The following is a 12,872-nucleotide window of genomic DNA, read 5'->3' on the forward strand; positions in this document are numbered from 1 at the left end:
CCTGAACTCTCTGCATGGAATCTAGAACCCTCCACCTCGCTGCCTGTTGGGTCATGACCCTTTTGCTCTCTGCAAAGCTTTCTGTGATGCATCCACCTGGCCCTGAATCCCTCATCGCAGTGGCCACACCGCCCTTTCCATAGGGACGCCCAGAGCTATAACAATCGGGTAGTTCTATCAGTTTCTTGTGCCCCAGCCCTAAGGAGACAGCAAGTCTAAGGATCAGATCAGAGTAGTGGAGGCTGAGAAATGAGGTCCTGACCCCACCACACTACTACTAATCACAGGACCCACTGGGGACCAGGCAGCCTGGTCGGTCTTAGCTTTCTCCTCTGCAGGGGAGCGGGTGGATGGGTGGCAGCTCTCTGCAGCTCTGCTGCCTCCACCACATCCTCAAGCATGAGGCCCTAAGGGTCACAGCTTCTCCAAAAGCCCAGAACTGGCGCCTCTTAAGGATCTGGGGACTTCAGCAAGACTGCCACTCTGCCATCATCCTCTACTCCCAAAGGCTCGAGGCAAGCCAGCCGGGTTAAGTGGGTTACACAACAGCTCTCCGAGGGGGAGGACAACAGGAGGGGCAGCCCACACAGCCACTCCCTGGGAAAGGCACAGAGGACCCTTCCTCCTGGGTCTCCAACCCAGCCCCCATGGCAGAGCCCCAGGCTTCCGGAAACCAAGAGTCCCAGAGGGCTCATTCCAACCTCCAGGAAAAATGCTTTGGAAACTTACCAAGTAAACACTAAGCAATAACAAGGCAGCACAGAGGCCCTTTTAAGTTTCTTTTCCAAACACTCCTCCAGCAAAATAGGTCATTTCTTTGTAAAGGGGGAGGGAGGGTAAAATTCTCAGGAAGATACAGATAAAATCTCTCTGACAAGTCACCCTCCCCCAGGAGATTCCCAGTCTGGCAGCTCCTGCCTTCAGGGGAAACTGTAGGGAGCCTCTGGGGGCTGAGACTCTCCCCAAGGACCGCATCAGCACCAACTGCTGCAAGGGGCACCCACCTCATTCCAATTGGGCTCAGTCGTGTCCCTGTAGACGCGGGTCTTGGCTTTATTCACAAAATACCCAAAGGAGTCCACCTCCAGGGTGCAGTACAGATCTGAGGGAGGGCAACACAAGAGGGTGACCACACCATTCCACACTACACAAATTTTCTGTAAGAGCAGGCGTTATTTTTGAAATCAGAAAAAATGGTCTTGTCTTTTTAAAATAAAATACCAAACCTGTATCCCCTCAATTCAATGACCCCGCCCCTCAGGTGCAGCTGGGAACCATCACCTCTTAGAACATTCGATCATTTGGTCACTCAGCAAACCTTGGCTAAAGCCTCTGGGTGAGCAGGGCCCCCTGCTGGTGGGTTGGGCAGGGGTGAATGTGCTATTACCACCAGGGGATGCAGGGTTGGGGAAGCGCCTGTGACCTGTGCAGATCCCACTACAGGTTTTATCAGGTTAATTGGGGCAAAGAGCACTGTAGGCCAATGCTGGGCACCGGAACCAGTGCATGGTGGGAGTTGTGGGGTACAGAAGAGATGGGGTGCAAGGCCTGTGGTAGGGGCCAGGGAGGAGGCCCCTGCTGAGTCCTGGAGGAAAGGAGTGGCAGGTGGCTGGAGATGGTAATGAACCTGCACGGACAGAGAGGGCATCTTACTGACATGACCAGTGAACAGGATGGTGGTTTCTGCTGATCTCACGGGGAAGGGTGGTGCCTGTCCCTGGGGCAGGACTTAGCGATGACAAGTACTAGGTTCAGTCTGAGGATGCGAAGTTCACAGTATTGGGACACTGATGAGACAGAGGGAAAGATGACAGGGAGGCCAGGAGAGAGAAGTAGGCATGGTGAGGCAGTTTCGGGCGTCAACTGCGTTGTTGATGGAAACCTCCCGGGAGTCAAAGGGAGGGAGTGGGCGCAGTAAGGAAGGTAGGCTCAACGGAACCCCAGGACGCACCGACATTTAGGGGACAGCCCCAAGAGGCACCCAGAGGAACAATGATGTGTGCAGAAGCTTTACAGAGGCATACTTTACACACCATATAGTCCATCCACTGTAAGTGTGCAGTCTGAGGATTTTTAGTAAATATAAACACCGTTTCAGGACACTGCCCTCACCCAGAAGTCCCCTGGGTTCGTGTGCAGGCAATCCTCCCTTCCACCCTGAGTCCCAGACAACTACCAACAGGCTTGCTGTCCATATTTTGCCCTTTCTAGAAACTTCATACACACGATATAATATATAGGCTTTGGCATCTGGCATCTTTAATTTAGCCTAATTTATTTTAGGTTCATGTATGTTGTTGCCCGTGTCAGCAGTATACGCCTTCTTATTGCCAAGTGGTGTGCCACTGCACACCCAAACTATGTTTTATCATTCACATCCACGTCGTTCTGTGGACACACAGTTTCACTTCTCTATGGTGGGGGTGCTGCTCATGAACTTTTGAAGAAACAGTGGAACTTTTTTCCAGGCCGGCGGGACCATTTTCCGTCCCCCAGCCGTGTCCGCGGGTTCCGGTTTCCCCACATCCCTGCCAACACTGTTTATCTGTTTGAAGATCACTGTCCTGGTGGGTACAAAGCGTTAGCTCACTGTGGTTTTAGTTTACACTTCCCTTAAAACACGGAGCATCTCTGCATGTGCCCATCAGCCATTTGTATTTCTGTGGTGAAGTGTCTACCTAAATCTTTAGCTCATTTTTTAAAATTATTTCTTTTATTTAGTAAGAGGAGGGGAGGCAGAGAGACAGATTCCTGCATGCACCCTGACCAGGATCCACCCTGCATGCCCACTAAGGGGTCAATGCTTTGCTCAGCTGGGGCCTTTGCTCTGGTGCAACCTGAGCCATTTTTTAGCACCTGAGGCAGAGGCCATGGAGCCATTCTCAGCGCCTGGGCCCAACTCTGGGCCCAACTCGTTCCAATTGAGCCATGGCTGCAGGAGGGGAGGAGAAGAGAGAGAGAGAGAGAGAAAGAGAGAAAGAATAGCAAGAGGGGGAGGAGTGGAGAAGCAGATGGGCGCTTCTCCTGGGTGCCCTGATCGGGAATTGAACCCGGGACATTCACATGCCAGGCTGACGCTCTACCACTGAGCCAACCAGCCAGGGCAGCTCATTTTTAAAATTGGGTTGTCTCTTTAGGACTGACTTTTAAGTGCTTTCTATGTATTCTGGATACAAGTCCCTTTTGTCATAAATATGGTTTTCAATTTCTTCTCCTGTTCTGTGGCTTGTTGCAGATTGCTTGTTTTGTAACAACAGTGGGAAAGGTCAGCAGAATGGTGCCTACCCTATGGCCCCTGATGAGGGACTCTGAGAGCTTTCACGGAGGTACCACACCGAGAGGGGCAGGGTGTGCGGCACCCGGACTGAAATTTGACCAGCCCTCACTGCTCTATTGACTCAAGTAGCTGAGAGGCCCCCCTTGGAGAGGAAGTTGGAAAGGTATCCATTCAGCTTGTCAGAGTAGCCAAATCTACTCTGCTGAGCAGGATCAAGGTGCCACTGGCCACTGCCCTCCTGGTTTGGAAGTTCACTGCGTTGTCTGTCTGTAGAGAACTAATTCCAGCCCCTGCAATTACAAGACCCACCTGCAGGGGTCAGCTCACCAGCGCAGAGGACAGAGACAAGCATGGGAAAGGGCAGGGTCCACTCCAGGAAAACAGCTCCACACCCAGCAGCTTTACCTCCAGCAGTCAGGCGTCAAAGAAAGACGCCTGATGGTAATTTGAACCATTTCCCTGGCTCCCCACACCCTCTGGCTCAGTGCCTGGCTGCCTTCCTCCCCAAACCAGCCACTTACTTGAACTCTGCTTAAAGCCAGTGGCAGAGTGGACGATGACATTCAGGAACCCATAGAGCCCAGGAGATTCATCATCTGTGCAAGAGACCAGAGAGGTAAGCATCTTGTCCTCCTGAGAGAGGGAAGCAAGTGACAAGCTCTGCTTCACAATCAACCCTCAAGGGGGCACCCTGTGACTACCATTTGCCCAGCAAGGGACAAAGTGATGACAGACCAGAAATATCTACCGTGGCCTTCTGTCTTGAGGACCTTAGCATCTGGTCGTAGTCATAACACAGGGAGACCAAGATGAAATGTAGTAAGGACAGGAGAGGGGTCAGGGTAGTGTGTGACATGGATGGGGTGAGTTTTTGACTGAGTGTACATCGGTGTATGCAACAAAACGCAGTGTAAATACAAAATGCAGCACAACCAAAGGTGTGGCAGCAAGACGCTGGCTGGGAGGGCTGGAGGGACAGGGGATCGAGACCAGCCTAGAGCACAAGGAGTCAGAGGAATGGCTTGGGATGAGGGAAGTTATCAGTCTCTTCAATCACCCAGCAGTGGCTGCCTGGGGACAGACAGCTCCTAACTTGCCCTATCTACTCCAGAGAGAGGCCAGTGGGCCCTAAGCAGCACACACATTCCTTTGAATGGAAATCCACGGTCCTAAGGACAGACTAACAGCAGATAGGGACAGCGGCCCTTGGGAGGATGGCCCACCTTCTTTATTGATGGTCAGTGGAATGCTGTGGACCGTCTGAAGTTTGACACACGAGTTGGTCAGCATCTGCAGCTCCACAGACGTCAGGGAGAAGCTTTTGAAACCTGAGAGGTTAGAAGACAGTCTGCATAGGTTTTTGGACCTTTCAGGACACCCAGGGACATTTTCTGATGCCCCTCCCCCACTGATCTCTCAGCATGCCTTGGTGAGGGGGCATGCCAAGAGGGGTGATCTGCTCCCAGGGGAGGAATTGGTAAGTGACAGAGCGAGGCACGGCCCCAAAGGGCCCAGAGAGCAGGAGAAATCGTGGCATAACCCTTACACAGGAGTCAGCCTGCCACCTCGGCAAAGCCACAAGGCATTTCTGAGGTGGGGATCTGATGTAGCCTCCTGTGTGGTTTCCCCAGACAAGCACCCGGCACGGCTCTGTCCCTGACTTGCTAATGCGGGTCCCTATCTCTTCACCAGGTCAGGAAAAGGATTATTTCTGGTACAATGCTGGGCAGGGACGAGACACTATAAGTCCTGCAAATGATTTGAGTCCCTGATTACTACAGGAAACCCTGGGACATGAGCATGGCAGGGCCACAGACAGGCACTGGTCATCAGAGCTTCCAGGAGCGCCTGCTCCCTGGACGCAAGGACTGAGCACAGACACAGGTGACAAGGTGAGGCGGACGAAAGCTCAGGGCAGAGAGGTGTGAAGCCCCCAGCTTGTGTGCAATCTGTGTGCAGCAGGTGAACCAAGATGGCCCACAGCTGTGGGAGGACCAGGCCACCTGGGATATGGCTCTTCCTGGCCCCTTTGGGACAGTAGCTCACAGGGAGTACCTGAGAACCTCTTAGCAAGGATGGCTTGGGAATCCCAAATCATATGCCTGGCAGGGTGGAGAAGGAAACCTCCATGCAGCTGCAGCCCCAGCCTTGGGGTGCGGTCTGCCTTCCTACACTGAAGACTGCCAGGCTGGAGAGGGGTGTGTGTGTATGGGGGGGGGTAGTTCTGAGCTCAGGAGAAAAAAAAACTGCTAATAGAGGGAAGCACCCCGAGGAGGGCCGTCCCAGTGGGGAGCGCACGTCCTGCCCTGAGACTGTGCTGGCCACCTGGATAGGGGAGCACGGCCAGAACAGAGGAGCCTCTCTGGCATCAGCCACCAGGGCGGGAGCGATGGAGGAGGCCAAGGGGACCAGGTGGTGAAGTGTGGAGAAGGCAGGGGGCAGACAAGGTGGTGGGTTAGATACATGTGTGGCAGACCCAAGGGAAGGCAGCAGGGGTGCAGAGAGCCACAGGGGAAGGGAGGGATCAGGGTAGGGAGGTCCTGCAGGCAGGAGGGGGATTCAAGGAAAGCCTGGCAGATGGGGAGAGGTTCACAAGAAAGGTCAGAGGACAGGCGGCAGGGTGCACAGGGGATTTGCAGGAGTCCTGGGCAGGGGGGAGCCCAGAGGGCAGGGGCCTTGTCAGCACAGCTTCTCTCCAAGTTTTTCTCTAAGTTAGAACGGCACCCAACATCTCACTTGGATAAGCGTCCCACTGCCCAGGGAGAAAAAAAGGGTTGACACCGCAGGATGAGAAGACTGTTCAGTCCCAATTTCCCAAACGTAAGTTCTCTCCGTGCAGAGACCACTTACATTTCTTCTGCTGCTCCCGGATGTTCTCTCTCCACTCGGCACGCTCATAGTCGGATGAAATCAGGAATGTGTAACTCTGGGGATGAGGAGAACATACCCCAGTTTTCTCTGTTCCAGCTAAGCTGGCACCCAGCACAGCCAGGGTGCTGTTCCCTGTCACTGTCGACGAGCGGCACACCCCTCCAAGACATGCGCACCTCTGCCTCTGGCTGGCTAGCGCCCAGTGGTGGCCAGGTCTGCCCACAGCACAACTCATCATTTCTAGTACCCTCTGCCCTTCATGCCAGCCAGGCTTTGGGCCATAGCTCCTGTGCCCTGTTCAGGATTGCCTTTGGCCCCGGCCTCCTGCTAGACTGCCTGGGTCAGGGCATGACATGTCCTAACGTAGGACCACAAAGAAAGTTACCAGATGGGAATCTGCAGAGGGGCTGACTGATGCTGCCCCGGCCACCTACATCTAACCCACAAGCCCTGTGCTGTGACTCAGAGACAAGGTTCCCACATTGCCCGGTGGCACGTTGATAGGTGCATGTGACGCCCATCGTGTTCATGGGAGAGACCTCGGCTGCAGCCCACACCAGGAGCCAGGCTCAGGGGAGAAGGTGTCTCTCTGGCCCAAAGTTTCCAGACAGCATCCCTCCAAACAAGCGCCAAGTCTGCACAAGCGTGCAAGCCCCCCACCCTATTTAGTTTCCCTGGAGACCCCCTCCCATCTCTAAGGTGTGGGGGTTGAGCCAGCTGCTAGCCAGCCTGGGGGCCACGGCCTAAAGCACTGGTCAGAGAGATCCACGTGCTTGTGTGTGCCAGGCAGGACAAGCCTCTCTCAGCATGGAAAAGCTCTTGGGGGAAAAGGGCTGCCACTGCAAAGCCCACATGGGAGCCAGGGACCACAACTGCCACATGGCTGGGTGCGTGGGTCCCGGACACAGCACTGTGGGATATTCCTGATGGATGGGAGCCAGGGGCCAGGAGGGTCTGCTTGGAAGACTGGCGGGGGGCCTGGCCAACAGAGAGAGATCAGAGCGGGCACTGACCTTGCCGTTGCGATTGTGAACCCTGAAGGCCATGCTGGGAGACATGAGCAAGAGCAGCGATTCCTGCTCCGACAGCTTCTTCTTCAGCCTCTCTATGGCCTTGCTGCCCTTGTTTGCCCTCTGTGGGGAGAAGCTGCATGGTCACATTTCTATCCCAGGGGTCAGTGCCCTCCCTCCCCCCGATCTCTGCCCTCAGAGGCTGGGAATGCCGCCTGGCAGCTCAGCTCAGCTCAGCACAGGGCCTCAACAGTTGCTGCTGGCTACAGGGTCAAGGCCGGGCACAGGCTCCTGGACATGTTCGGCCAATCTTTCTTGAAGGAATTAAGTCCTTCTTCCTCATGAGGGCAGAGGAGAGACCTTTACAAACCGCCCTTCTTTCAATTTCTTTGAACCTGGGCAATGTGCAGGGGGCCATGGTGACCCTGAGGGCCCCTACCCACTCCCGGACCCACTGACATTTCAGCCTCAGGCCCCCTGGGAGTGTTTGGAGGCATCCCCAGGACCTGGTCAGAAAAGCCCTGCCTGCCCTGTGCCCGGTGCCTCCCTCCTGAAACCCGCTACCCCGGGAGGAGACCATGCCGTCTGACACTAGCAGGTCACAATGCGGATGACAGCAGCAGTGGCAGTGCTCAGTGCCCAGGGCTTAACACCCCGAGGACACAGCCCTGGCCTCCCATCTCAAGACCCTGCCCTGGAGGCTGCTGGCCCTCCGGCCCAATAAGAAACCCTGTGCTCTCACTGGCCTCCAATCGCTTTCCTCAGCCTGCTGGTTTTCTGGTGCAGCAGGCTGGCAGGTGGGTGAGGAGAAGGACACCTGTCCAGCTGTGTCCATCCCAGCTAGGGTCTCTAGAGTGAGGCTCAACCTTCCAGGGACCCACCTCATGATACCTTAAGTCTTCTAAACCTCTCCAGAAACACCCAGGGGTCTGCCTGGGGCAGTAGAGGACATCTGGAGGGGCCGTATCCCCACCTGGGACTCTCTCCTTATCATAGCTGCTGGGAACCTCTCCCACTCCACATTCTGGATGGCTCCAAGTATGACAGCGATGTCCAGCAGGTCCCAGAAACCAGAAGTGAGGTCAGATGCCCAGCAGAGCTTGCCCAGTGACCCATGTGCAAGGGACTGCTGCCCACTCCAGCTGCAGAACCCGGCCTCGTCCCTCCTCACCTTCTCTCTCTGGATATCACTCTTGATCTGGGAGATCTTGATCTTCATGGCATCCAGCTCCTCGTCCAGTACCAGGGGAATGTTGGGTGCGGCCTCGGACTCATCCACCGTCTGGAAGCTGAGGTCCGTGAGCGGGATGTACCATTTGCAGTCATACTGCTGGGTTTTGCTAGGGGAAGGAAGCAGCATGTTGGCACACTGACCACCTTCCTTTGCTAACATCACTGCCTCCTAAAGCTGGAGAACCCTAAGTCTGGCTGTGCACAGGCTCCCAAACCTGAAAACCCAGCTGTGGGCCATGTGATAGGCTGGCTACGGCCAGCAGCAGACACAAATGACTCAGACTCGGAGACTCCTGGACATGGGCATATGAGATTTAGGCCGCAGGGCATCTGACAAGCTCTGATTCACCTTATCCCTGCTGATGGTGTACGCTTATAGACTCTGTGATGTAGAAGCACATTACAGACATCCAATAACAACTAGGACAGGGCTGCAGATGCCCCCAGAGCCATGCTCTCTTCTGAGATGAATGATTAAATCCACTCAGCACAGCAATGGCAGAATTTGGGGAAGAGCCTAGGTCTGGTCCTTCCCAATGTGACCTTCCTTCCTCCGTTGCAGCCTGTGTAGGCTGGGTGGTCTGAGCCCTGGGGAACGAGTGTGTGGGAAGGGTCCTCAGGCCTATGATGAAAATAACTTAGCCTGACCTGTGGTGGCACAGTGGATAAAGCGTTGACCTGGAAATGCTGAGGTCGCCGGTTCGAAACCCTGGGCTTGCCTGGTCAAGGCACATATGGGAGTTGATGCTTCCAGCTCCTCCCCCCCTTCTCTCTCTCTGTCTCTCCTCTCTCTCTCTCTCTCTCTCTCTCTCTGTCTCTCCCTCTCCTCTCTAAAATGAATAAATAAAAAAATTAAAAAAAAAAAAAAAAAAAAGAAAATAACTTAGAAGCTACCACCAAATCTGGGGAGACAAAGTGCAGCAATCACCTAGTGATGCCTGCCAAGGGCAGGGGAGGGACAGCCACCCTACCGCCCCACCAGCCTGCAGCACCCCCACCCCCGACCTGTCACTCAGACTTCCTGGGTCATGACACAACAATCACCCAATAGTACCTAAAGTCACAGTCAGGTTCCCTTCACTTATAGGAGTCAACAGCCTGGTTACTGACCCTGACCCAGAATGTCTCCAGATTGTTAATGATGACCTTTGACCCTGAGCCTGGGTATCACATCCAGTTGGAAACAGAATGTAGCTTAAAGAGAACACCTGGCCACATAATGACTGACCTCTTCAGGCTCCTGTTGCTCCATGCCCCCCAGAGGCTCTCCCCTCTCAGGGTAGGGGCTGCATGGTCACTCACCCTCCACTCTGCTTCTTGAGCTTGGTGCAGAGGAGCAGGTCGGTGAACAGGAAGACGTGGCGTAGCTTGCGGGCTCCCTCCACCAGCTCCACCATGAAGCTGTCCTTTAGCAGCTGCCTGTGCTGCAGGGCAGGGCAAGGGCTCAAGTTAGAGCAGCGGCCTTCACTTCTTCCATCTCCAACACTCAGACCCACTTTCCAGAGTGTTCCCTACATCTCATCGGCCCAAGAACATATGTATCACGTGAGTCCTTCTATGCTCAAGTTTCTGAGCCTCTCTTGGGTGCTTGCCCTGAGAAAGAGGGCGAGTAGATAGGGCCTAAAAGAGCCCGCAAATCCAGGGTGACAGATCAGGTTCTTAGTGGGGAAGACTTCCACCCCTGCCCCCAGAGAGGGCTATGCCGGCTGCTTGCTGTGATGGCTGGGGAAGGGCTTAGCAGGTCTGCAAGCACACCAGACTAGGCAAAGACCCATAACATTTCCCCAGCAGGAGGTGCTTGTTCCCATCCTGCCAGTGTCCTAGGCAGGCTTATGCCGCTGGCTCAGCTGCACATACAGCAGAGATCCCAGAAGCAAAAGCAGCCTGGCCTGGGCCCCCCTAACATTCCTGGGTGCAAAGTCTGAACATCACTGTCTGTCATGTGGAGCTCGGCTCACAACAGCCAGCCAGCCCCTGCCTCAGGCGAGGTGATGATTTAAATGGGAGGCGCTGGTGCCTAGGAGATCATGAGTGAAAGGGCAGGAAGGCTGCCGGTGTGCCAAGGCTGTGACTCACCATCACTCACACTCACCCATGGGCAGACAGCATATCTGGCATTGGCACCCACGGGAAGCAAGAAAGTGTGTGTATGTGGAGATACATCCATGTAGTGCTGGAGACACCCGGCAGACCTGACTGCTGGGTCTGCTTTGGGGGAGGGTCTGGAAAGGTTCTAGGAAGCTGAGTTAGGTCCCCAAGGAATGAATGAACAGATGATTCCTGGGTGGGTACACAGCAGAGGGCTTTCCAGCCTAGGAGGCGGAACCAAGGGACTTCTGTGAAGGGTGGTGAGACATGGGGAGAACTGCATGCTGTCCTTTCTCCATATAAAGGAGCTGAGCTTCTGGCCACCACCAGCAGAGGGCACCCTACGCCCAGCTCAGAAGTAGACTCAGCAGGTCAGAAACTCCCAGACTGTTCCTGCACTGACCAGTACCCAGCCTCTCAGCTGGGCCACTTACTCTCCCTGCCAGGTCCTGCCACTCACACGTTCATCTGACGGTCCACCTCAGGAGCCACCTTCATTCTCCATGAGGCCACCAAGTGTTACCCTGACCCTTGTGGCAGCTAGCATACTTGCCCTGCTCTGTTGCGAGGACATGGGCTGCCTGAGGAGCACCTGGGCCCCTCGGCGCTCCGACAGATGGACCCAGTAACCTGGCTCCTCCCCCTGCATCACTGTACAGAACCTCATCTTTCTAAGAGAAGCCTCAAAGCCACAGGCACCTGACACTTCCAGCCAGCCTCACTGCCCTGTGGCATCCTGGCCCGAGTCCCCCTCTGTGCTGCACCCCATCTCTGAGAAACATGCGAGGAGCCCTGTGAGTCAGTGCAGGTCACCCGCCAGTCTGTCCCAACTTCTCCCGTCCCATGCCACAGCGGCCCTCCCAAGGAGGAGTTGGGCCTCACTGCTGAATCCCAGCTCACCTAGGGGTCCTGCAGCCAGAAGAGAAAATGTCCTGCAACTGGGCAGGAGGGTCTCCCAGCCCCAGGAAAACAGGGCCCTAATTGCGACACTGGCAAATCCACAGAGAGAGCCTGGACCCTGGAAGAGGGGCTGGGTGTCACATTGTCTCTATCCACACTCCCCAGGCCCCGGGCCTGGGCGTAGTCCTGAGGGATGAGGAATTCCAGTCTTGGGGCACAGAGCCTCAAGGATGGGGGCCCCACCCTGACCCACAGACTGGGGCCTTGACCCCTGGACAGGTACTTCCTCACTGGCTCAAAGAGGTAATAAACAAAGGTCCAACAGTGAGTCTGGGTGAGGCCTGAAAAAGGGTCGCTCTGCCCTCTGAGTGAGGTGCCCGGAAGGGCTGTTAGACCCTTCAAGCTAGGTACCCATCCAACTGGTATAAGGAGCCTGGCACACACAAATACCATTTCCGGTCAGATCTGGGTGAAGTGCCAACAGGGGAGGCCAAAGCTTTGTTCTCTGATCCCTGAGCCTTGGGTGCGTGTGTGTGGGAGGGGGAGGAATCAAGGTCCCACTGTTGTTCCAGGAAACAAGGCCTGAATCCCCCCCCTCAATGTCCCAGCTATTGGGTGTGGAACCCCTGGGAAGTGCTAGGTACTCTCCCCTGCCTTCCACATTCTCAGATGCTGCCAAGGAGCTAACACAGTCAGGACTGCCACTGTGCGCTGGCCAGTGGGGCTCTTCCCATAAATTGTGCCCCTGAGGCACCCAGGGACCCAGTGTGGGGGGACCATGTTCTTATCCTGCTGTAAAGAGGAGAAACAGGTTAGGGAGGAGGGACACGCTCCAGGCCATCTGGTGGGTGAGGCCGAAGCGATGTCGGGGACTGGCCTGGCTGCAGGGCCTGACAGAGGAGGGAAAAAGGACATCTCCCTCCTCCACAGCTCTTCCTGGGCCAGGCCCACCAGGAGACGTGAGCAAGCCACCCGCTCATAGACAAGCCTGATGAGACTCTGGGCATGTGGGAGCTTTCTGCTCAGCACGCAAGAAGCCTCTTCCCAAAGAGGTGTGAGGAGGACGGGACCAAGAGTGGCCTCCCCCACCAGCCCAGCGTGGGAGAAGGAAAAGAAACCTGGGTGCTGGGTGGGTTGACCCCTGACACCGAGCACCTGGCACACAAACCACAGAAAAGAGGAGGAAGTGGTTCTCAGTGGCAGCTAGTCAGGCTCGCTGCCAGCCCATGTCCTGCCTAGGTCAGCCAGCTCCCATCCCTGCATGAGACCACAGAGGCTGCGGGTCAGTTAGCCTCGCCTCAGTGCTACGTCTGACAAAGGATGCCCAGGACGGTGGCCGGCTCCCTGCCTGGCACACCTCTGCTGTTTCCTTATATACTGCCCACCCAGGATGGCACCTGCCTGGCCCCACGCTGGGCCTCTCCCAGGAAGGGGCAGAGGACAGCGGGCAGTCCTGAGCCGCTCTGCTCTACACCCTTCCACCGATGACGTGC

At 55.6% G+C, this 12,872-nt stretch overlaps 1 protein-coding gene across 4 annotated transcripts in view; it reads right to left on the reverse strand.

The window, feature by feature from the left end:
* BCR (BCR activator of RhoGEF and GTPase) overlaps nucleotides 1–12,872 on the reverse strand; it is a 119,695-nt gene that overhangs the window by 20,983 nt on the left and 85,840 nt on the right. For all 4 annotated transcript variants that reach the window (XM_066365523.1, XM_066365524.1, XM_066365526.1 and 1 more), the window contains 7 exons: nucleotides 9,694–9,815; nucleotides 8,330–8,498; nucleotides 7,162–7,281; nucleotides 6,128–6,203; nucleotides 4,501–4,605; nucleotides 3,799–3,873; nucleotides 1,005–1,102 (listed from right to left, as the gene is read on the reverse strand). In XM_066365523.1, the coding sequence (XP_066221620.1) occupies nucleotides 1,005–1,102; nucleotides 3,799–3,873; nucleotides 4,501–4,605; nucleotides 6,128–6,203; nucleotides 7,162–7,281; nucleotides 8,330–8,498; nucleotides 9,694–9,815 (765 nt within the window). The remainder of the gene's footprint in view (nucleotides 1–1,004; nucleotides 1,103–3,798; nucleotides 3,874–4,500; nucleotides 4,606–6,127; nucleotides 6,204–7,161; nucleotides 7,282–8,329; nucleotides 8,499–9,693; nucleotides 9,816–12,872) is intronic.

The sequence above is a fragment of the Saccopteryx leptura genome, chromosome 2 (assembly GCF_036850995.1).
Source record: "Saccopteryx leptura isolate mSacLep1 chromosome 2, mSacLep1_pri_phased_curated, whole genome shotgun sequence".
Classification (NCBI taxonomy): Eukaryota; Metazoa; Chordata; class Mammalia; order Chiroptera; family Emballonuridae; genus Saccopteryx; species Saccopteryx leptura.